Source organism: Euwallacea fornicatus, chromosome 32 (genome assembly GCF_040115645.1).
Source record: "Euwallacea fornicatus isolate EFF26 chromosome 32, ASM4011564v1, whole genome shotgun sequence".
Lineage (NCBI taxonomy): Eukaryota > Metazoa > Arthropoda > Insecta > Coleoptera > Curculionidae > Euwallacea > Euwallacea fornicatus.
The window spans coordinates 1,901,706-1,919,612 of NC_089572.1; the positions used below are offsets into that span (position 1 = coordinate 1,901,706).

The following is a 17,907-nucleotide window of genomic DNA, read 5'->3' on the forward strand; positions in this document are numbered from 1 at the left end:
AAGGGTTAAGGTGAATTAACCTACAGATTTTGGAGCAGCAAAAACTTAAATCGTTTCTAAGTTTTCTAATCAAAAACACATACAATATGAAACTGCATTCATTCTGCGGTGTTGCCTTGTTTCTATTTTCGTCACTAAGTCGTGACGCGGTTGTTATTTAAAATGTAAACAGAAATCCTAACCTCAATCAGTTTAAAATATAAACCAACATTAAAACTCCATTTTGAGGCTGAAAAGCTCTTTTGAGACTCCACAATGGTATGTAAAGACACACTTCGTATCAAGCACTTGCCGAAAGAGCTGTCCGATACCCAAAAAGAAGATTTCATCCGGCATTTCGGGGCTCATAAAGTGAAAGTAATCACTTCTAAAGTAAAAGCCAAATCTATTGTGTATGCAAAATTCGAAAATGAGGAAGTTGCTAAGAATGTAATGCTCAGGCTGCACCAAATTAACATACTTAACTGCAGGCTCTGTGTTGAGTATGCAGAGACTGATATTCTGCAAGGACAATTGGTGTCACAGCGTGTTGAAGGCAAAACTGACGGATCAGACAAGAAGTTTTTCAGCAACTTCATTAAGAGCATAAACGGCTTCAATGACTCTGTGGGTTTTTACCAACCGCCCCCTTCACACCTCAAATACAACTATCCCAAAGCAAACAGAGCCACAATCAACAATATTGCACATGCCTTGGCTACAGTTCCACGTTTTTACATGCAAGTTCTGCACCTTATGAATAAAATGAATTTACCACCTCCATTTGCCATGCCAGATCCACCAGTACGCACCATACCCCCACAGGTCCCAGTAGCTAAGAAAAGGAAAGCTGAATCTGAGTCTGAATCTGAAATTGAGAGTGAGGGAGAAGGGAATAGGCAGAGAGATGTTATTCCTCAAAAGAGGATGGTGCAGAAAAAAGTTTTGAAGAGACCAAAATTTATCAAACAGGGTGTAGGAGCAAACCTTGGGAGCACTAGTGCAACTGTGAGAGATAATGCTGGGTCAAGAAGTAAAGCTGCAGCTGAGAGATTGGAAAGTGTTTTTGAAAAAGTAAGGGGATGAACAGCAAAGTCATCAAATCAGAAATACTAAGTAAGAAAACTACAATTAATAGCTAATTCTAATTTCAGGTAGAAGTCCAGACCCTCAAGAAGATTGAGCTTAAAGTTACTTCACAGGATTCAACAACAGAATCCCATGATACCATACTTCCTCCCTCTAATATTATTGACAAAGAAGTTGAGCATGCTTCACAAAGAAGTATTGTGGAGCTTGAGAGAGTAGAGTTCAACCAAGATGCTAAAGAAGAACCTGTAATTGACGTGTCAATCTCATCTTTGGAAACCTCAGCTCCTGAAGCTGTCCCAATAATTAATCCTGAGCATATTACTCCTAGTCCAATACCTCCTTTACGAAGTGGAGTAGAGAAATCCCCTCAACTTTTACAAGAAGAAATAAAAACACCACCACACCTTGAACCTTCCAGGGAGCTTACAGAGACCTCTTCTCAAGTACCACTAGGCCCTACTTCCCCAGAAGAGGAATTTCCATGTATATCTCTAGAGGAACTGCGTGCCAACCAAGTCACCGACCTCACAGTGATGCCAGTATTCAAAAACTACTCTTCTGGAGAACCCACCAATAAGTTGTATATTAAAAATTGTGCAAAGACAGTGGTAGAACAGGACTTAGAATATATTTACAATCGATACAGGGAGGAGGGACGACTGAAAAAACCAAGCGAGTTTAACATTAGGTTGATGCAAGAGGGCCGCATGAAAGGCCAGGCGTTTGTTACTTTAGACAGTGTTGAACAGGCGCAGAAGGCGGTGAACGAGACTAATGGGTTCATTTTGAAGGATAAACCTTTGGTGGTAGCATTTGGTAAAGCAGGAAAAAAAAAGTAACTCAAACAATTTATTAATATATGTTTAAATTCCCATAAAATTGCAAATGTTGTAATATTTCCGCTTCATCTTTGGTTGGTCCAGGCACCCGTACAAATCATTGAGCTTTAAACAGTCACCTTTAGACATGGCTTTGCGCTGTCCGATTTTTTTGTTATGTCCCATTTTAGGGGTTATTGTAGGCTTTCCTTTGCTTTTGCTGAAGAAAGTCTTGCCGTAATGCATTATGGAGTCATAATCGTATTCGAAGCTGTAGGTGGTGTTTTCCAGGCTTTGCTTGTCAAAATTGGATTTGAATTCTGTGGAAAATATTAATGATTCACGGATGAAACTTTAGAAAAATGCTCACGTGGTATGATATTGTCCTCGTGTATCTTTACAAACTTATCTCTATCCCATCTCGATTGTTCGTGGAACACTCCCAATGCGTGCATCAGTTCATGAATGGCTCTGCCTTCGGAGCCTAGGCAATTGGGGCCTGCACTGTTGGGGGCTTGGAGGCTCACTATTTGGGAGCCTCCAAATCTACCTGGAGTTGAAATATATATTTAGTTTTCTTAGCTACAACGCGTAGTTGGCGGTACTTGAGGATATAGTACGCAGTGGTGGATCGTGGTCATGGTGACTGAGTCGTTTAAGCAACAGCAAAAAAGTATGTATGTGGGTATTGCGCCAAGCCAATAAACTTCAGACGCAATAGACCACTAAATCTAAAAATAAACATGAAAATAGAAAATTACTATTAAAAAAACCCAAGTGGCGTACAATCGTCGACGAAACGGGTGTTGACAGAGATTCCGGTTAATTCCGGTCTCGAAGAAGGATGTGCCGTCGTGCGAAAACTCACGATGTACCTCTAAAAGGCCTTAGGGCTTTGTTGGCCGCAAACTGATACTGCACTGCACGCTCAATGCAACAAATGAATTGGTTTATAAGAGAAGTAATTTAACGGGAATTATTAAATATGTATGAATCATTATTTTTCTTTGATTTTACCCATGAATTAAAACATGCACAATAATTTTTTTTAATTATTTCTGGCAGGTAGTGGGGAAGGTCAGTGACCAATTAACCCTATGGAAAAGCCGCCACTGGTGGCAGGTAGTTGATTACAGGTGTCTTAGATAAAAAATCATCATTATGATTTTAATGTTTTTTCCTTTTATATGGAGTTCAGAACCTGGTAGTTTTTTTTTTCAGTGGGAAATAGCATTAATTCAAATCAAGTACATTTCCTGAGCTAGACACGAGATGAATGAAATATCTAACAAATCAGCAGTGCAGCGTCCGTAAGGAAAAGAGATTTCCCTCTATAAAAAGAATATCAAACTAGTAAAATTGTGTCAGTGAAATTCGCAATAAACGTAGAAAGTACTACGGCCAGTTGGATGAAAATGCATCAGTGACGTATCGAAAACAGGCACGCGCGCATTCGGAGGCTTCAAAAAGGGGAAATTGCTTCAACGAAACATTTACGCGTAGAGGATGTACTACGCTCTTGTAGATAAAAAAACAAAACAACGTCATAAACGTGAGGCACCGGCGTGAAGGTTTCTGTAAATTACAAGGTTCTGAAGCGTGGAAGTTACGTAAATGAAAAACATACGTGTAGAGAATACTACGCGTTTTTAAGTTGAAAGATACGCGTCGCAACGCGCCCGCATTAATACTTTTGCAAATTCAGAGTTACGAGAATGATCGAATTACGTCAGTGAAGTTTACACCATACTTAGAGAATACTAAGTTATCTTAGATAAAAGTGCGCCAGGGAGCTATCGCGAGTGGAAATGTGTACTTTGAAAGTTCGTAGATTTTCAAAAAAGAGAAAAATTGATTTAAAAAAAAATTCGAGCAAACGTAGAACACACGATGATTCAGACAAGCTCAAAGTTTTTACGATTCTCATTGCACAGGCGAGCAGCGAAAATAAGCCTGAAATAACAGTCGATAATTATTTGAGGAATAATTTATAGTCTGACAAAATTATTATGCATTTCATTGTTTTTACATTGGGAAAGTTCGCCTTCCTGACATGAAAACAAACCAATTGCTGTTTTCACAACATCGTATCGTCAAATAAAAACATCCTCGCGAGCCATATTAAAACGAGTTATAATAATAACCATTTCACAGCAGCATTTTCCTGTTTATGCTCGTAAAATCGATTCCGACGAGTTGGAAGTATAAAAATCCTTAATAATCCAAAGCTGAAGTTAAACGACTTCGTTGGAATTTGTGTCAAAGTTGTTTGCGGGGCAGTAATCACTATTTCACTATGAAATCACTCACCGACAAAGGACCAACAGCCTTTCGGGTACTTAATGGGCCATATCAGCAGGTAGTCCTTGCCCTTGCCATCCCACGGCACGAAGCGCACGCAGGTCATGAAGTTTATGATCCTGATGGCTTGGAGAATCGTCACGTGGTCCGAAGGCTCTAAAACGCCATTTCAGCAACAAAACCTCAAGTGCAAAACCGCGAGTCCTTACCGTAAAGGGGACTGATGGTGTACGGTACCACCCCTTTGGGCCACAGCTTCTCTGGGAAGGCGTCCCACTTAATCCCCACCCTCCAATAGTTGTAAAGGTCGTTGTTCAGCGCCATATCTCCCTGGAAAAGCCCAGGAGTCATCTCCGGGTCCATCTCTATATCAGTGATGTCGGAGGTTAGGTTAAGCACCTTAACTGCATTAATTTACGCTCAGGTTGGTGGTTTTTCGTGGGGTTGGTACCTACTTACAGTCGTCTGGTAGCGGGGGATGGACCACCTCAGGGACAAAGGGCATGACATACCTTGGGGACCCTATTGAGGCAAGGGAGCTTATGAGGCAGTAGGTCATCAGGCAGTTCTGCAAAGGTGACATTCTTTTGCGCGACTGTTAAGTGAGCTTCTTCGTTAGTATGTGATTCATTAAGCCGCGGACGGGCAGCCCCAAGGGGCCTCCGGTGCTCCCATTGCAGTTTCGACTTCTCTAGAAGTGGCCTGCGGTCCCCTAAAACATATTATCGCGGAATTTTCAAAACGGCGCTTAACTGAAGCTCGTCGCGGAGCGATTTGAGCTTTGAAGAGATATTGCCTTGGTGTGGATCGTCTGCGCCCCTCGATGTGTGACACTTTAAAATGGTACCAATGGACTTTCTCAAAATTTATGCATGCTGCTAATTTTGTGCACTGGAGATATTTTCAGTAACAGGGAAATGTCGTCGATTTGTAAGTACTTAAAGTTGCTTTGATCTCATTCCATAAGTCCGCAGAGCAATTTGCGAGACTTCAAGGATTTCATAGGGTCTCTTCGTGCAACGTAAACATCGATAAAAAGGTCGACACATTTTTAGCTTTATTTGCTTCTTGTGTTTGCTCGTTTTGAATAGAAATTTCACTTATGTAAAAGAGTACACAGTCGCGGCAGAAATATCGAACGATCAAAACGCTATAATGCTTAGATCACGCACGTACGTTATGTGCATGTACGCACTCCACGGAGTGTTTCGGGCCTACGGCATCAAACTTCTAGGAATTGTTCAGTGCGATATCAGCAGGCATCTGAGCACAAGAACTTGTGTCCGCAAACGTCTCCCTAAGGCCCCGGGGCCTTATGGTGCTTTGAGACTCGCCATTAAACGTTTGACAGCAAACGTGGCTGTAGCGTATTGGGGCGCTTGCACTCTATTTTGTTCAAGCCCGTCAGTATTTGAATTGTCAGTTTGGACAGCATCGACTCGGCAAAGGAGGTCCAGTTTCGTGGCCCCCTTGCTCGCCCGATCCGACACCTTTAGACTTCGTACTATGGGGACATAGAAAATCTCTGGTTTATGAAACGCCAGTCGAAACACAGGAAATATCTAATTACAAGAATTACTGCGACATCTAAAGTCGTCCAAAACGAATATCAAATTTTTAGCCAAGCCCGCAGACACCATGTACGCGATTTAACCAAGTGCAATGAAGTTTAACGACGACATTTTGAACAAATACCATGGTATTATCTTGTACAAATAAATAAAAAGGAAACGTGCTAAAACCCGATAAAAACATTTTAGCACAAAACTGTCTTAAACCATCATAAGTCCGTGGCGCCTTAGGCAGGAATTTGCGGACACGGGTTCTTACACTCGGACGTCTTCTATTGTCCCATTGAAATATTCCTAGAAGTTTGATCTCATAGTTTTGAAACACGCTGTATGTTGAGCGTCGAAAGAGCTCTTTGAAGTAAAAAAAAAATGCATTTTAATGCAGTGCCGGCAGGGACGGACAAGCCACAATTTTCAGCGAATGAAAATAAGTTGTGAAAAAAGCAATAAAAAAATAAATGTGGAAAATTGCCGAATCTTAAATTCACGTGATACGCCAATGATTTGTTGAATATCGACTGATAAAATTATATTATATGCATAGCAGACGCAGGGAGGGACTGGACGCAATTTTGAATGTCGAAGGAAGGACGTACAGAAGCGCAGACTTCGAAGAAGAGTGTCGTAGAATCTCTAATGTTGTAAATAGGCGGCGATCCGGGGCCTAGAGCTCTTAAGGACATGTACCGCCACTGCTTTTAATACTTTGAAATCAGAAAGCTATTTCATAAAATCCCAAAAGAGCACTTCTCCGCTCATTAAAAATTCTACGCGCTCGGTGGAAAATGCCACGTCATTGCGTTGATGTGCACCTGCTAGCTCCACCTCCGAACGATTTCTCACTCCCGTAAAAAAACATGCCGCGCCACTGCTTTAATGCAAACGCTATCCGGTCAATTTCCTTGATTTCCATCTAAAATTATACGAGTACTTGACCATTAATGATGCCGCAAATCCTACTTGAAAGAAAAAGCTTCTCGAGTTAACTCCTTGACCACAAGGCCTATTCGCCTGAATATTGTTAATACCTGCCACGTGGGCGACGATGTTAACGCACTGAATCTATAAATTATGCGGTATATTTAGATTCCACATCCAGGTAGAGCAGGCCTCTATGTGGGTGATGTTTTAATTTATTTAACGCGAATAAATTTGCTTTTAAGCCTTCGAAAACTGGACATTGCAGCTAGATGGATATACGCAATGCAGGACCTTGTAATTGCATACCGGCGATTACGCAACCCACCTTATTGATGGTCACCATTGAAGGCTACCACAGCCTATAATTTGGTGCTCACAGGAATTATGACTGCAGCTTGTTCGAACTTTGGACGCTGAAAAGTGAGCTTCTGAAGATTAACGGAATTACATGGGAAAGCAATAGCGTGGAGTGAGATTTTATGTAGCCCTGAGACTGCAGAGTTGTTGCAAAAAAAAAAAACGAAGGAAATGCCTCCCCCTGCTCAGCTAAGTGGATTTATCCATTATATCCCGGCGTCTGACAACTTCCATACCTCCTGCAGTCAAGGAGAAAATTCCTATTGGAACCATTCGAAGTCGTTCTGCCTTAATGGGGGCCCGTACATGGACACCTATAATGATCAATAATAATTGCTTAATAACTCCATCACGTCGTTACATACATTACGATGTAATGGCCTCGTATGCAGGTATAAATCTATTTTTCGAAGCTAGTCCCCGTAAAAAGCGTAATCAATGATTGACGAGACCTACCTGACTACGTGTAATTCAGCTATAATTAGAGTCTGCCGGCCGTTGTTTCAGTTAGTGATACACAGCGATTTGCAAATTATTACCGAAACTCAAGTCGTTTCCGAGATAACGAGTAAAAATGAATTTCGGAAAAGGAAATGCTCGGATTGAGTTCATTGGAGCAGGCGAATTTCCCTCTTCGTGGTGGCGTTCTCTAACTTTTCATTCGAAATGAAAGTGCCCCAAGAACTGACTTTTCGTCATCATTCGATGGTGCCGGATGCGAAAATATATAAATTAAATAATAAGACCCGGAAATAACAAATAATGAGAACAATTTCGTGCATAAATCAACAATAATTATTCTGTATTATATTGAAATCATCTGTTTACTGTTACCTTTATTTATTAGGCATTATATTACATTAACTTACAGAAAAAATACACATAGCAAGTTTTTTTTATCCGAGCTTGTAATATCTCTTTCAATTTCTGAGATACACGTGTCATCTTGATACTGTTTTCGCTCCATTTCCCTGCCCAACTTACAGCCCCCCAGGGGATGCCCAGAATAAAAGCGCTTTTCCTTTACTTCCAGCCTGCAGGCTTTACACACATAGCGCAATGCGAGCAACAATGATTGAGCGTCGGCTTCATCGAAATAGTGGACCTATCGTTGAAGGGTTATCAAAGCTCCTTTCGTCCGTTGTCAAACAACAGCCGTTAATCAGATGCGTACCGATCGTTTTTGCTCACACTTCTAGTCTGAAACATTTCTAAGCCAATTTTATGGATATAGTTGTCGGTAAAAGCGCATGGCCCGCAGGATCTCCGGATTTGACGCCCCTAGACTTTTTTTTGTTTTGCTACTTAAAGAAGGGTGCAAAAATCGTTTGCATGCTTTGGAGGAATTGCGAGCAGCTTCGCTCCAGCAGCTAATGCCACGCTGGTTGCGGTCTTTAAAAACGTGAGGGGACGTGTCAGGACGCGTCTCCGCCGGAATGGCCAGCACTTCCAGAATTTAATATAAATTGTAATTGTACTTTGTGGCTGTAAACAACGAAAACCAAACATGATCCAGGCTCATTCGAAGACAGTTTGCACTCAATTTGCAACAGAATTCGATAAAAATGTATGATATTTCCCTGCAAAATAATTTTTCTATGCGAACATCGACAAATTTCTCCCAGAAGCTCGAGGAAATTGCCAGTGGACGTTTTAGCTATTAAACTCGAGGATTTGTGGAAAATGTATTGAAGACGAATTTCAGTGGAGAGTAATGTGACTGGCACTGTGTCAAAAGTTAATCCCTCTGTGGCTCAAGATCGCCTCTTGCAGAGTGGGCCGGCTTCGACGTTTGCGTAGGAACGGAAATGTAACCGAAAAAATTTTAAAGTGATAAAAATGTGCTTTGGTCGAGAGCCAATGATTTTTGAAAATAATCAGCAAAAAAAATGCCTTAAAAACTGAAAAATAAAATTGAGTTGTTCGGTCCCTCTTCTAACGCACGATAACCTGGATTGGGCTGCAGCGGACATCTCTAAAGCCTCCTCCCTGGTGTTAACCAGCAGGAAAAGGTCTACTTCCTACGCACATAACATCGGATGTTTAAACGCCATGTCAAAGAGGATCAACCAAACAAACGTAAGTTTCCTCGGATCATATTCAAAATAAATAGGCAATCTCGGCCATGCGTGTAACCAAAGCGTTCTTGGACGCGGTCCAGGGCCGTTTAATCAAAAGTTTCAATCTGTAAAGATCTGGAAGCATAAATTTAGATCCAGAGATATAATTTCGACGTATTTATGTAATATCTTATAGAGTCGGAGGCTCACTTTTGATATTCCCGGGATGAGTTATAGACGAGCCTGTCCGATCGGCCGGGAATTAATTATCAACATGTCGTGAGTAATGTCCAGATGGTGTCGATAATTGGCAGGGGAAAAAATAGCCTGTTGTTTACTAGTTGTCTTTTCTCGGCTTACTGATTCGGCCATTTTTGACGGATCATCCAGGGATTCTTGATGGATCGTCGGGTCAACCCTCGTGTACTAGCCTCTTTCGCTCTGCTGGCGGATTTCGAATGGCACCGGCAGCAAAGCGGAAAAAGACACGTTCACAAGGTCCTCCTTCAGTTCTTCAACTCTACCGACTGAAACTCGGAAATAAACCTTAATCCGGTTCGAAACGTGATTTAGAGCTCTGTTATGGGCTCCTAAGTAGAGAAAAATAAAAATATAAATAACGGTGTATTTTTACCATTCAATGGTATTTTTAGAAGATTTAATCGGGAAACTAGAAACTTTCGTGGGATTTGCTGCTAACGGCAGCTGGAGTGACACACCAAAAACACATTTTTTGCCAGAGAAAAGGTCAACGTGTCAAGTAGGTGTTTGTTTTTTAATTTGCATCATCCACTATTACTTTCTATTCTCATTGTTGTAGCATTTGATGTACGGGGTGTTATACTGCATGCATGTCAACGCATCTGGCAAACGAAACCATGTTTCCTTGTGTTGTTTATTTAATAGTTATGGGCGGCTGATAAATGGTGCTTTGTACAGCTACAACTTTGAGTTAGTTTCCATGTCAAAATAATGTGAATACATTGTTATCATTCTAGGTAGACCAGAGCCCTGTAAATAGCAGCGGCTTGAGTGCGGTTAAATTCATTCTGTCTCGATTTCTACTTTCCACAAAAATTAAAGCTCGAAGGAAATTTTAAATCACAGTTAGGGGCGTTGTCGGCCGAATCTAATACCGCTTTCCTATTTTTATCAAAATGTTCTTGAAAAATGTAAACATTCCAAAAATACCATAATGTTGCGCCAATGGATTGCGATAGAGCAGCGGCTGAGAGTGTTTCGCTTCGGGTATCTTGTGGTTTAAGTAAGTAATCGGGCTGGCGAGACCTGCGCCGGACGTCTCGGATCCAACTCTGAGTTAGAGGCTGGAGGAGCGGAAAATTGAGGCTCCTAAGAAAAACTTAGAAAGACTCTCCAAGTCCGGTGGGGGCAGTTACCATGGACTTCGATTCTCTTAAATTAATATTTCCGCCCACACGGGGCTTTGCCCAGCATTTCTCAATAAACAAATATGATTTTTCAAAATTTTTTACAATCTGCCTCGTCACTTCCCCACCAGTTCCGTTTTTCGACTTCTAAAAGTTGCAACGGGACCGCCCGCTAGGACACTGGGAGTCGGCAAATTCAATTCATAATTAAATCGTACTTTCACATAACTTCCAAGAGAGTCTTCGTATTTCCGTTAAGTTCCTCGGAGTCCTAAAGAGGACGAATCTTTCTTCCAATGTCGGACCACCAGGCTTGACTCGTATCTCCTCCGATTTCCTCTTCCTCGAGAGGCCTCTGAGAGTTGCAGCTGGGCCACTTACTGGGAGATTGAGTTTGTCGTCTTGTAACGAGTCAGTTGGTTGCATGGCTGAACTGGATCATTCAAAGACTCCCAAGAGAAACTCCACAGTTCTGTTAGGAAGCGCAACGTATAGAAGGCTGATTCGGACACAAAGGTGAATACTGCCACCACGAAATGAGCTACTAAGGAGCGCCGGCTATTTGGGACACCCTGTAAATTCGAAGATGCTGTTTCCGACCCTGTATATCAATCACTTGAATTTTGAGGAACTCTCAGATTTTTGAGGGTTTCTTTAGTGCACAACCAAACTTCTTTGATTTTAGGCAAAAAAGTATTCTTCGCGCATATTCGTCGAGCATTTCTGGAGTTCTTCCATACAGTTCAGGGAATTTAATAGCTCTATTTAGAGGGTTAAGTGAAATGTTATACTGCATGGAAACACCTAGTTTCGTGTTTCGCCGGAAGTACGTATATGGAAACGAGCCTGTTTCTGGGAAATGACTGCAAACCTACCTCTGTAAAAACTGGACGACTTTGCTTTGCTTCACACCTCTACGATAACGAGAAATAATAGGAATATCAATGTAACAATGCAAGAATTTTCCCAGTCACTTTAACATAAGCAAGCACTTTTGCAGCTACAAGAGAGCTTTCAAGATAAGCCGTGATCAACTACATAATACATGGTATCACACGAATAGTGCGTCAGACTTTCCTAGCTTTTATACCGATATGGTTAAAAATTGTTTTCTTCTGCAGGATTACACAGCACATAAAGGCGCATTTCCTGAAATTATTTTTTTTTTATGTACAGGGTTACGCCAAAAAGTGTGCCGGCATGCAACTTCGTTATTTTAAATGGAATCTCCCGATTTTCTTATTATTTTTGGGTTTCTCGTTGAATTTTATGGTCATTTTATATGAAGTGTCCTATCTTTCAAATTTACCGTTCCCAAGTTATTGGACAAAATGTCAAAAATTGTACTGCTGCAACGTTCCACGAAAATCGGTATTGCGCGCCAACCGCGGTGAACTTCGGAATCAATCTTCTGAGGCTCAAAGAGCACCCAATGAACAACGTTCCGACGTGTTTTAATATATAAAAAAAAGTCGTTTGAAAAAAACTAAGCTTCCTAAGTTGCATCATTTCAAACCTCAATATTTGCTTATTTCAACTGCAATGCTCCAATTTTCTTGACGGCACCCTGTTTAAAATTCAAAAATCTTTAACTTTCCTTCGTACCACCCTATCCCCGAACTGACCCATCTCCGAGCCCCCGAAAATCGCCCCTTTTTGGCTTCAAAACATTTTGATAGTCATATCGTCTCCCTTCAGACAGTTTTTCTTCTTGCCTGCTTTTCACAATTCACATTTGCGATTGCCGAAGTAGCTCAAGTAATCTACTGAAGCTCATGGCTTCTGGATGGCCTCTATCAGGTACCTGAGCAGCATGGGTTCTACTGCCCAAATAAAGTTTTTTTTTCACTTTCTCCCAAGACAAAAATCATATAATCAACTCTTCCTTTGATGAATTCGTTATTTTGAATTAAAATAGCTGCGGCTTTTGAGAGCAAATGAAAATAAAAATCTGAAAACCCCTACTGTCTTATATCCGTGATGACCGTAAACTGTAGATTCTGAAAAGCGTACTTCGTCAGCTAGAAAAGACGTTTGAAGTCGTGGAAAATGTCATTTCGACGTAAAATGTCACTTTTTGACATTAAATTTTATTTTTTGTAAATTAAATGTAATTTTTTGACATCGAATGTAATTTTTTGACATTAAATGTAATTTTTTGACATTAAATGTAATTTTTTGACGTTAAATACAATTTTTTGACGAAAAATGTCATTTTGCCATTTTTCATGACTATTAAAACATTTAGAAGTTAAAAAGAGAGAATTTCCGGATTTCTCAGAAATGGCTGGGTCTAGGGATAGGGCATTATTGACAAAAGTTGAAGATTTTTGCATTCTGAACACGATCGGACTAGAAAATTGCGGCATTCCATTCGAAGTAAGCAAGTTACCGAGGGTTGAAGTGCTGCAACTTCGAGGGCCTAGTTTATCGGTTGCGGAGGACTTTTTTGTAAATTAAAACGCTCTTCGAGCCCCAGAAGACTGATTGCGAAATTTACAGCGGATGGCGCACAATTCCGGTTTCCGTGGAACCTTGCAGCTGTCAAGTTGTTTCCAGATAACTCGGAAACGGTAAATCTTACGGGTGGGACACCTCACATAAACCAACCTTAAAATTCTACGATAAATCTGAAAGTAGCAAAGAAATTGGGGGTTTCCATTTTAAAATAACGAATTCGGGTATCGTCACACTTGTCGCAGTCGAGTAGAAAGGAAATTCTGGAAATGTCCCTTTACGTGCTACGTAATCCCGCGGAAGAAAACAATTGTTAACTTTCTTCGTATGGCAGCTAGGGAAGTCCGAGGCGCTATTGCAGGACCCTGTGTAACTGGACTGCCCACTGTTGGACAACCCCTTGAACGCCCCATGGCTCCAATATGCCATCAATTCAAGCTGTTTTACTCGATTAAACGCAAAAGCTTTCCGTGATTAAACTGTTGCTATGTAATTGCGTCCCATTGAGCAAGCAGTGAAGTGTGTTCGTGCCGAAGTTCTTCGTGGCACTTGGCCAAAAAGGCTCACAACAAATTAATAATAAAATCCTGGATGTTTTGCTTAAAATGTAAAATTCGCTGGGGTATATTTAAAATTTGAAAAAAATTCGTATTTTATGGTAGCATGTGCATTCGCTCAGTGCTCGCTCGGCAACACCATTGTTTAAATGTGCGAGGTGTGAGCCCGCAAACGAGGAATTTATGTGGTAATCAATATTTATAATATCGTTGTTAATGCTTGTTCAAATTCAACGCAAATCCGTCGGTACATACTTTGGTGTGTTTAGATAAGGTTGTAGGGCGTTGACTAATGGAAGTTCAGCGGTTGGAAAATTGTCGAACTCGAGGGCAGCTAAGCCGATCTAAAATTGAGCTGTAAAAGAGATTATTTTATCTTTGTCGCTCAACAAGTTATTTATAAGGTAATAGAGGGAATGGTTAGGTGCAAATAACGCCTGCAAAAATTACAACAAAACTGAAATATTCCTCATTGGCTAATAATAGTGCCTGGCTGTAGGTCGCCCACGTGAACATTTTTATGCATTATCCAGCAATAAATATTTCATCAACTCGTCGAGAGTGCACGCCCAACACTACCGAATAATTAACCCGAGAGTTAATGCTCGAACGTGCAAGAATTCACAGTTTATTTCTGACCCAAACCAAAGACATTAACGTTTTTAACTTTTAATGTATGCAAGTCTCACCTGTTGTTTAACACGTAAAGTAGGGTTGTGGGACATTCCATTTGCCATTATCCATATGGCCAATTATCGGCGAAGTATCCGTTCGAAACGCCGTTGAAAATTATTTTTCCAATATTTGGAAAACTTGGCCAACGTTAACCGACAAAGATAGCTATAGTGCGCCAGTTAATTGTCCTCCCCGATGGAAGGTCGCGACGTTCGTCGATGCACGGGTGGGCCCAAGGGAGGTGATCAGGAAACCTTCATTTGAAATACATCGAGAACGTGCACTTATCAATTCTCGTCTGGTTGCAAAGCTAAGAGAGATGACTAAGTACGAACATTTCTATGGCTTATTTAACCTTAATAAAGGCAAAGGTTAAAAAATTGCATAATATACAGGTACTTCTGTGCGAATAAGCGCACTTTTGCAGGCCCAAATGTGACGAAAGTTGCTTCCCAAAATTTTGAAAACACAATCTCCTGAAAGGTCAAACGCAAAATTGTAAGAATCTACTGGGCGTTGCTAATTTTGTGCACAATTCCGGCAGACCAGTCTCGTGGCCACGCCCCTAAAATTCCTGAGCAGGCTCTGATACATCTAAAGCGCCGTAACACTGTTTTTCAACGGCGAAAGTTTTATTTATACCGTCCTAAGGACTTTAGTTTATATAGAAAAAATCTTCTTTTCTAAAGCTTCAACGTTTTCAAAATTAATCGATTGCGGACGTACAGAACTTTCTTTCGATTTTTTAGCCCGAGGAGTATCCCCTCAAAATTCGCAGCGTGTGTTCGGGATCGACCCCTGGATAGAGATTTCTCAAAGGCTTTCGACAAAGGCGACGAAGAGGTTCTGGTCTCGAAACTTGAGAGTTATGGCGTTCACGGCTCATTGCTATAAAACGTCTTTGGCTCCGTTTTAATTTAACAACTGTATTAATTACATGTGCAGTTGTTTTCAGTTTAGTAATTATTTGTTATATGCAAATGATCTAAAACTACTTTTAAAGTTAAATGATGCTTCGCACGTACATAGCTTACAGAGCGATACAGGTCGATTTAGACCATTTTGCGGGGGACGATACTTCGTTTTTAGAAGGGAAAACGAATATTTCGTAAAATTCCATCGCTCTCGTGTATGCGTAAATGTTCGCACCAAAATTTCTAATACGGACTTGAATGTCTTAATTCTTTCTTTGAGATCCTCCTTCGCATCAGCTACCGGTAAACTCGACCTAGCCCCAGAGGTAACAAATTCCGGGACGATTTTTCTTAATTTAAAATATACCTGTGAAAATTCCAAGCACGAACTTAAGTATTGATAAACATCTATAAATCCAGTGAGTTCCAGGAACAAATTACATCAAGGATTTCCCAGTTTTGCAATCCTCGATGAAATCCCGTGAAAATTTTAAGTCTTTTCCACATCAAAATTTCAGCTATGTAGTTGGGCGGACCTTTTTTCTGGATTGAACTTTAGTTAGTTTGCAGAAATGCTAAGTTCCGCCCCCGTTTTGACGCACTGAAATGTTCAAGTTTTCGCGGAAAATTTCAAGTTTTCAAGTAAAAATTTCGGGTATAGAATTGAGCGAATTCGCTCTTCTACTCGAACCTCTCTTCATTTGGATGCAGCAATCCCTGAAATTAGTGACTTTTCATTAGATTTTCAGTTTTAAGTCTGGACTTCTGCGAATACGCAAGCGAAAGCTCCGAGTGCGGACCTTTAGTTGAAACGATGAAGGCAGCTTTTTCCCCCTTCAGTTGAAGCTAAACTGCCGTTTTCAGAATCAGACTAAAATTTCAAATAAACGTGCGATAATTAGTGTGTGGCTATCAGCAACGGACTTCGAAGTAAAGATTAAGCATGAAAATTGTTTGCCTCTGTGATTGTACTGTTTATTCGTGCACACTTATGAATAACCAATAAAAGCGGTCGCATTGTGCCATTTCGGGTTTCCGCGTGTTATTGACTCAAAACTTTACCGCGGAATGTTTTCGCTTTTAAGGCACGTTCTTCTACACTCTGCTAAAATTATGCTTCGATTCTAAGAAACTACACAATAGCAACGAGCGAAATGCAACTTATTCTCCTGAGCCCAGACACCCAGACATTTCCTCCAACTCGGAACAACGAACTATGAAAGTTAGGATTTTGACGAAACGGTATATGTGTGCCTCTACGAAAACTACGAACATGAACCCTGTCCAAAACTCTTTCTTAAAAAAACTAATTAAAAACGATCTCTAAAAGCGCTTTTTCAGGTCGATGCGTCTCTCACCGAAACCCGCAAAAAAAACTAATTTCCTGACCAGTTTTCCATTTTTTTGGAGCGTCGGATTCCTCAGAAATTCCTAGAAATCTTGTTTGCTTAGCGCTACCTGGACCTTAAGCGAGCCCAGCATGAAAGCTCCCCATTTGATCATAAATATTTACCAATTGAACTGTTTCCCAAAATCAAATTTGGTCAAAATGGCGAATGCGCGCCTGCAAGTCTTTTAAACAATGCGGCGCATGCGTCCTTTCAATAATTGCGATCAATTTGACTTGCACAAAATATTCAATAAACAGTTCCTGTGTGGTCCTCGCCGAGTGTTTATTTTCATTCGATACGGGTTAATGCAGAGCGCCGAAACGCTACCAGGTCCTGTTTTCGTAATCATAATTGATTACATTTTAGCCAGAGCCGGAAGATGTAAAATCAATTAGTGCGATATTACACGATTACAGGTCCTGTTGCACCGGTCGCGGTTAAGCTTAACCGGACATCAACAGCGCTTTCTCCATGATAATTAAACGAAATACTAATTATTGAGCTTGTTACCGGTATAATTATAAATATTGCTGTTATTACAATTGTTATTACATGCCGTGATTAATTTGGTGCAAATCGACCGCAAATCGAGTCGAAATCGACGCAGTTTCAGTCATGTGATTGACTTCCAGTGGTTTTTTTACCCTTTTTGTAATTCGGGCAAGCTTGGTTAGTATTATGTTAAGTTCGTTTAAGTTTGGCCATGTAATTCGATTAAAACGTTTAAAAAGTCACTCACGGGGAGTCAGTTGTGAGCTCCGCCATCTTCACCTGAAGGCTTGTTCGCGACATCGTTCCACCCCCTAAGCGCGAACCACGGCAGTCTGCAAACTGAAAAATCAAAAACTTACCTATCTTCTCACAATAATTGCCATATCACTTCTCCTCACTTAAAATCAATAGAAATAACCTATCGAGGGGAGAAAAAAATCTTAGGGAACACTTAATCCGGGGCGCTCAAGAGTCCCTTAGGGGGCGTCAGCGGCCCCCTGGGGAAGAGATCCCGCTCGCGATACTCTCGGAAAGAAACTGACGCAGCTCGCGCTCGAATTATGCGAGTTGTAGGCGGATTTCGTTTCGGTTTTGTGAAAATCGGACGATTCTGGTTAGTTTTGTTGGTGGGAGAAGCATTGCGTAAGACGCTTCTGTGATAAGAGAGCTTAGTCAGACTTTGACTGATTGGAGGTGTCAAAGAAAAAACATTCAATAAGGGGAAAGACCCTGTTATACTTGACCTGTACCTCGATCGTGTATGGGCCGACTTTGATCGAAGTCTGATGATTTTCGAGATAATTAGAAATATCCTGGGTGGTCTGTAATAAACCCCGATAGGTACAGATATCTCTCCTAATCTTTCACATCAGCTTTCTTCTGATATTGCGGACATTCTTGCTATGAACCTCCTGAACGAACTTCCCCCCATTTC

At 40.9% G+C, this 17,907-nt stretch overlaps 2 protein-coding genes across 3 annotated transcripts; one reads left to right on the plus strand and one right to left on the minus strand.

The window, feature by feature from the left end:
* The first annotated feature begins 63 nt into the window (after positions 1-63).
* Positions 64-2,548, plus strand: LOC136348305 (RNA-binding region-containing protein 3-like). The gene is made up of 2 exons (XM_066299050.1): positions 64-1,053; positions 1,134-2,548. Exons 1-2 carry the CDS (start codon positions 256-258, stop codon positions 1,908-1,910), a joined length of 1,575 nt encoding a protein of 524 aa, XP_066155147.1. The 5' UTR covers positions 64-255; the 3' UTR covers positions 1,911-2,548.
* Positions 1,908-17,508, minus strand: LOC136348310 (hatching enzyme 1.2-like). Of its 2 annotated transcripts, none has more exons than XM_066299063.1 (5): positions 17,333-17,508; positions 4,400-4,555; positions 4,200-4,346; positions 2,260-2,439; positions 1,908-2,209 (listed from the first exon to the last, which is right to left on the minus strand). In XM_066299063.1, exons 2-5 carry the CDS (start codon positions 4,551-4,553, stop codon positions 1,935-1,937), a joined length of 756 nt encoding a protein of 251 aa, XP_066155160.1. In that variant the 5' UTR covers positions 4,554-4,555; positions 17,333-17,508; the 3' UTR covers positions 1,908-1,934. The 2 variants fall into 2 exon arrangements, with proteins under 2 accessions (XP_066155160.1, XP_066155159.1); XM_066299062.1 differs by lacking the exon at positions 17,333-17,508 and adding an exon at positions 4,650-5,178 and having other exon boundaries at positions 4,400-4,594.
* Positions 17,509-17,907: the final 399 nt, after the last annotated feature.

Excerpts from the sequence above, each read along its gene's own strand:
- LOC136348310 (XM_066299062.1), bottom strand. The coding sequence starts at position 4,773 with ATGTCACCTTTGCAGAACTGCCTGATGACCTACTGCCTCATAAGCTCC. Across the intron at positions 4,347-4,399 it reads CACCATCAGTCCCCTTTACG|AGCCTTCGGACCACGTGACG; the intron begins GTAAGGACTCGC and ends ATGGCGTTTTAG. Across the intron at positions 2,440-4,199 it reads AGGCTGTTGGTCCTTTGTCG|GTAGATTTGGAGGCTCCCAA; the intron begins GTGAGTGATTTC and ends TTTCAACTCCAG.
- LOC136348305 (XM_066299050.1), top strand. The coding sequence starts at position 256 with ATGGTATGTAAAGACACACTTCGTATCAAGCACTTGCCGAAAGAGCTG. Across the intron at positions 1,054-1,133 it reads TGGAAAGTGTTTTTGAAAAA|GTAGAAGTCCAGACCCTCAA; the intron begins GTAAGGGGATGA and ends TTCTAATTTCAG.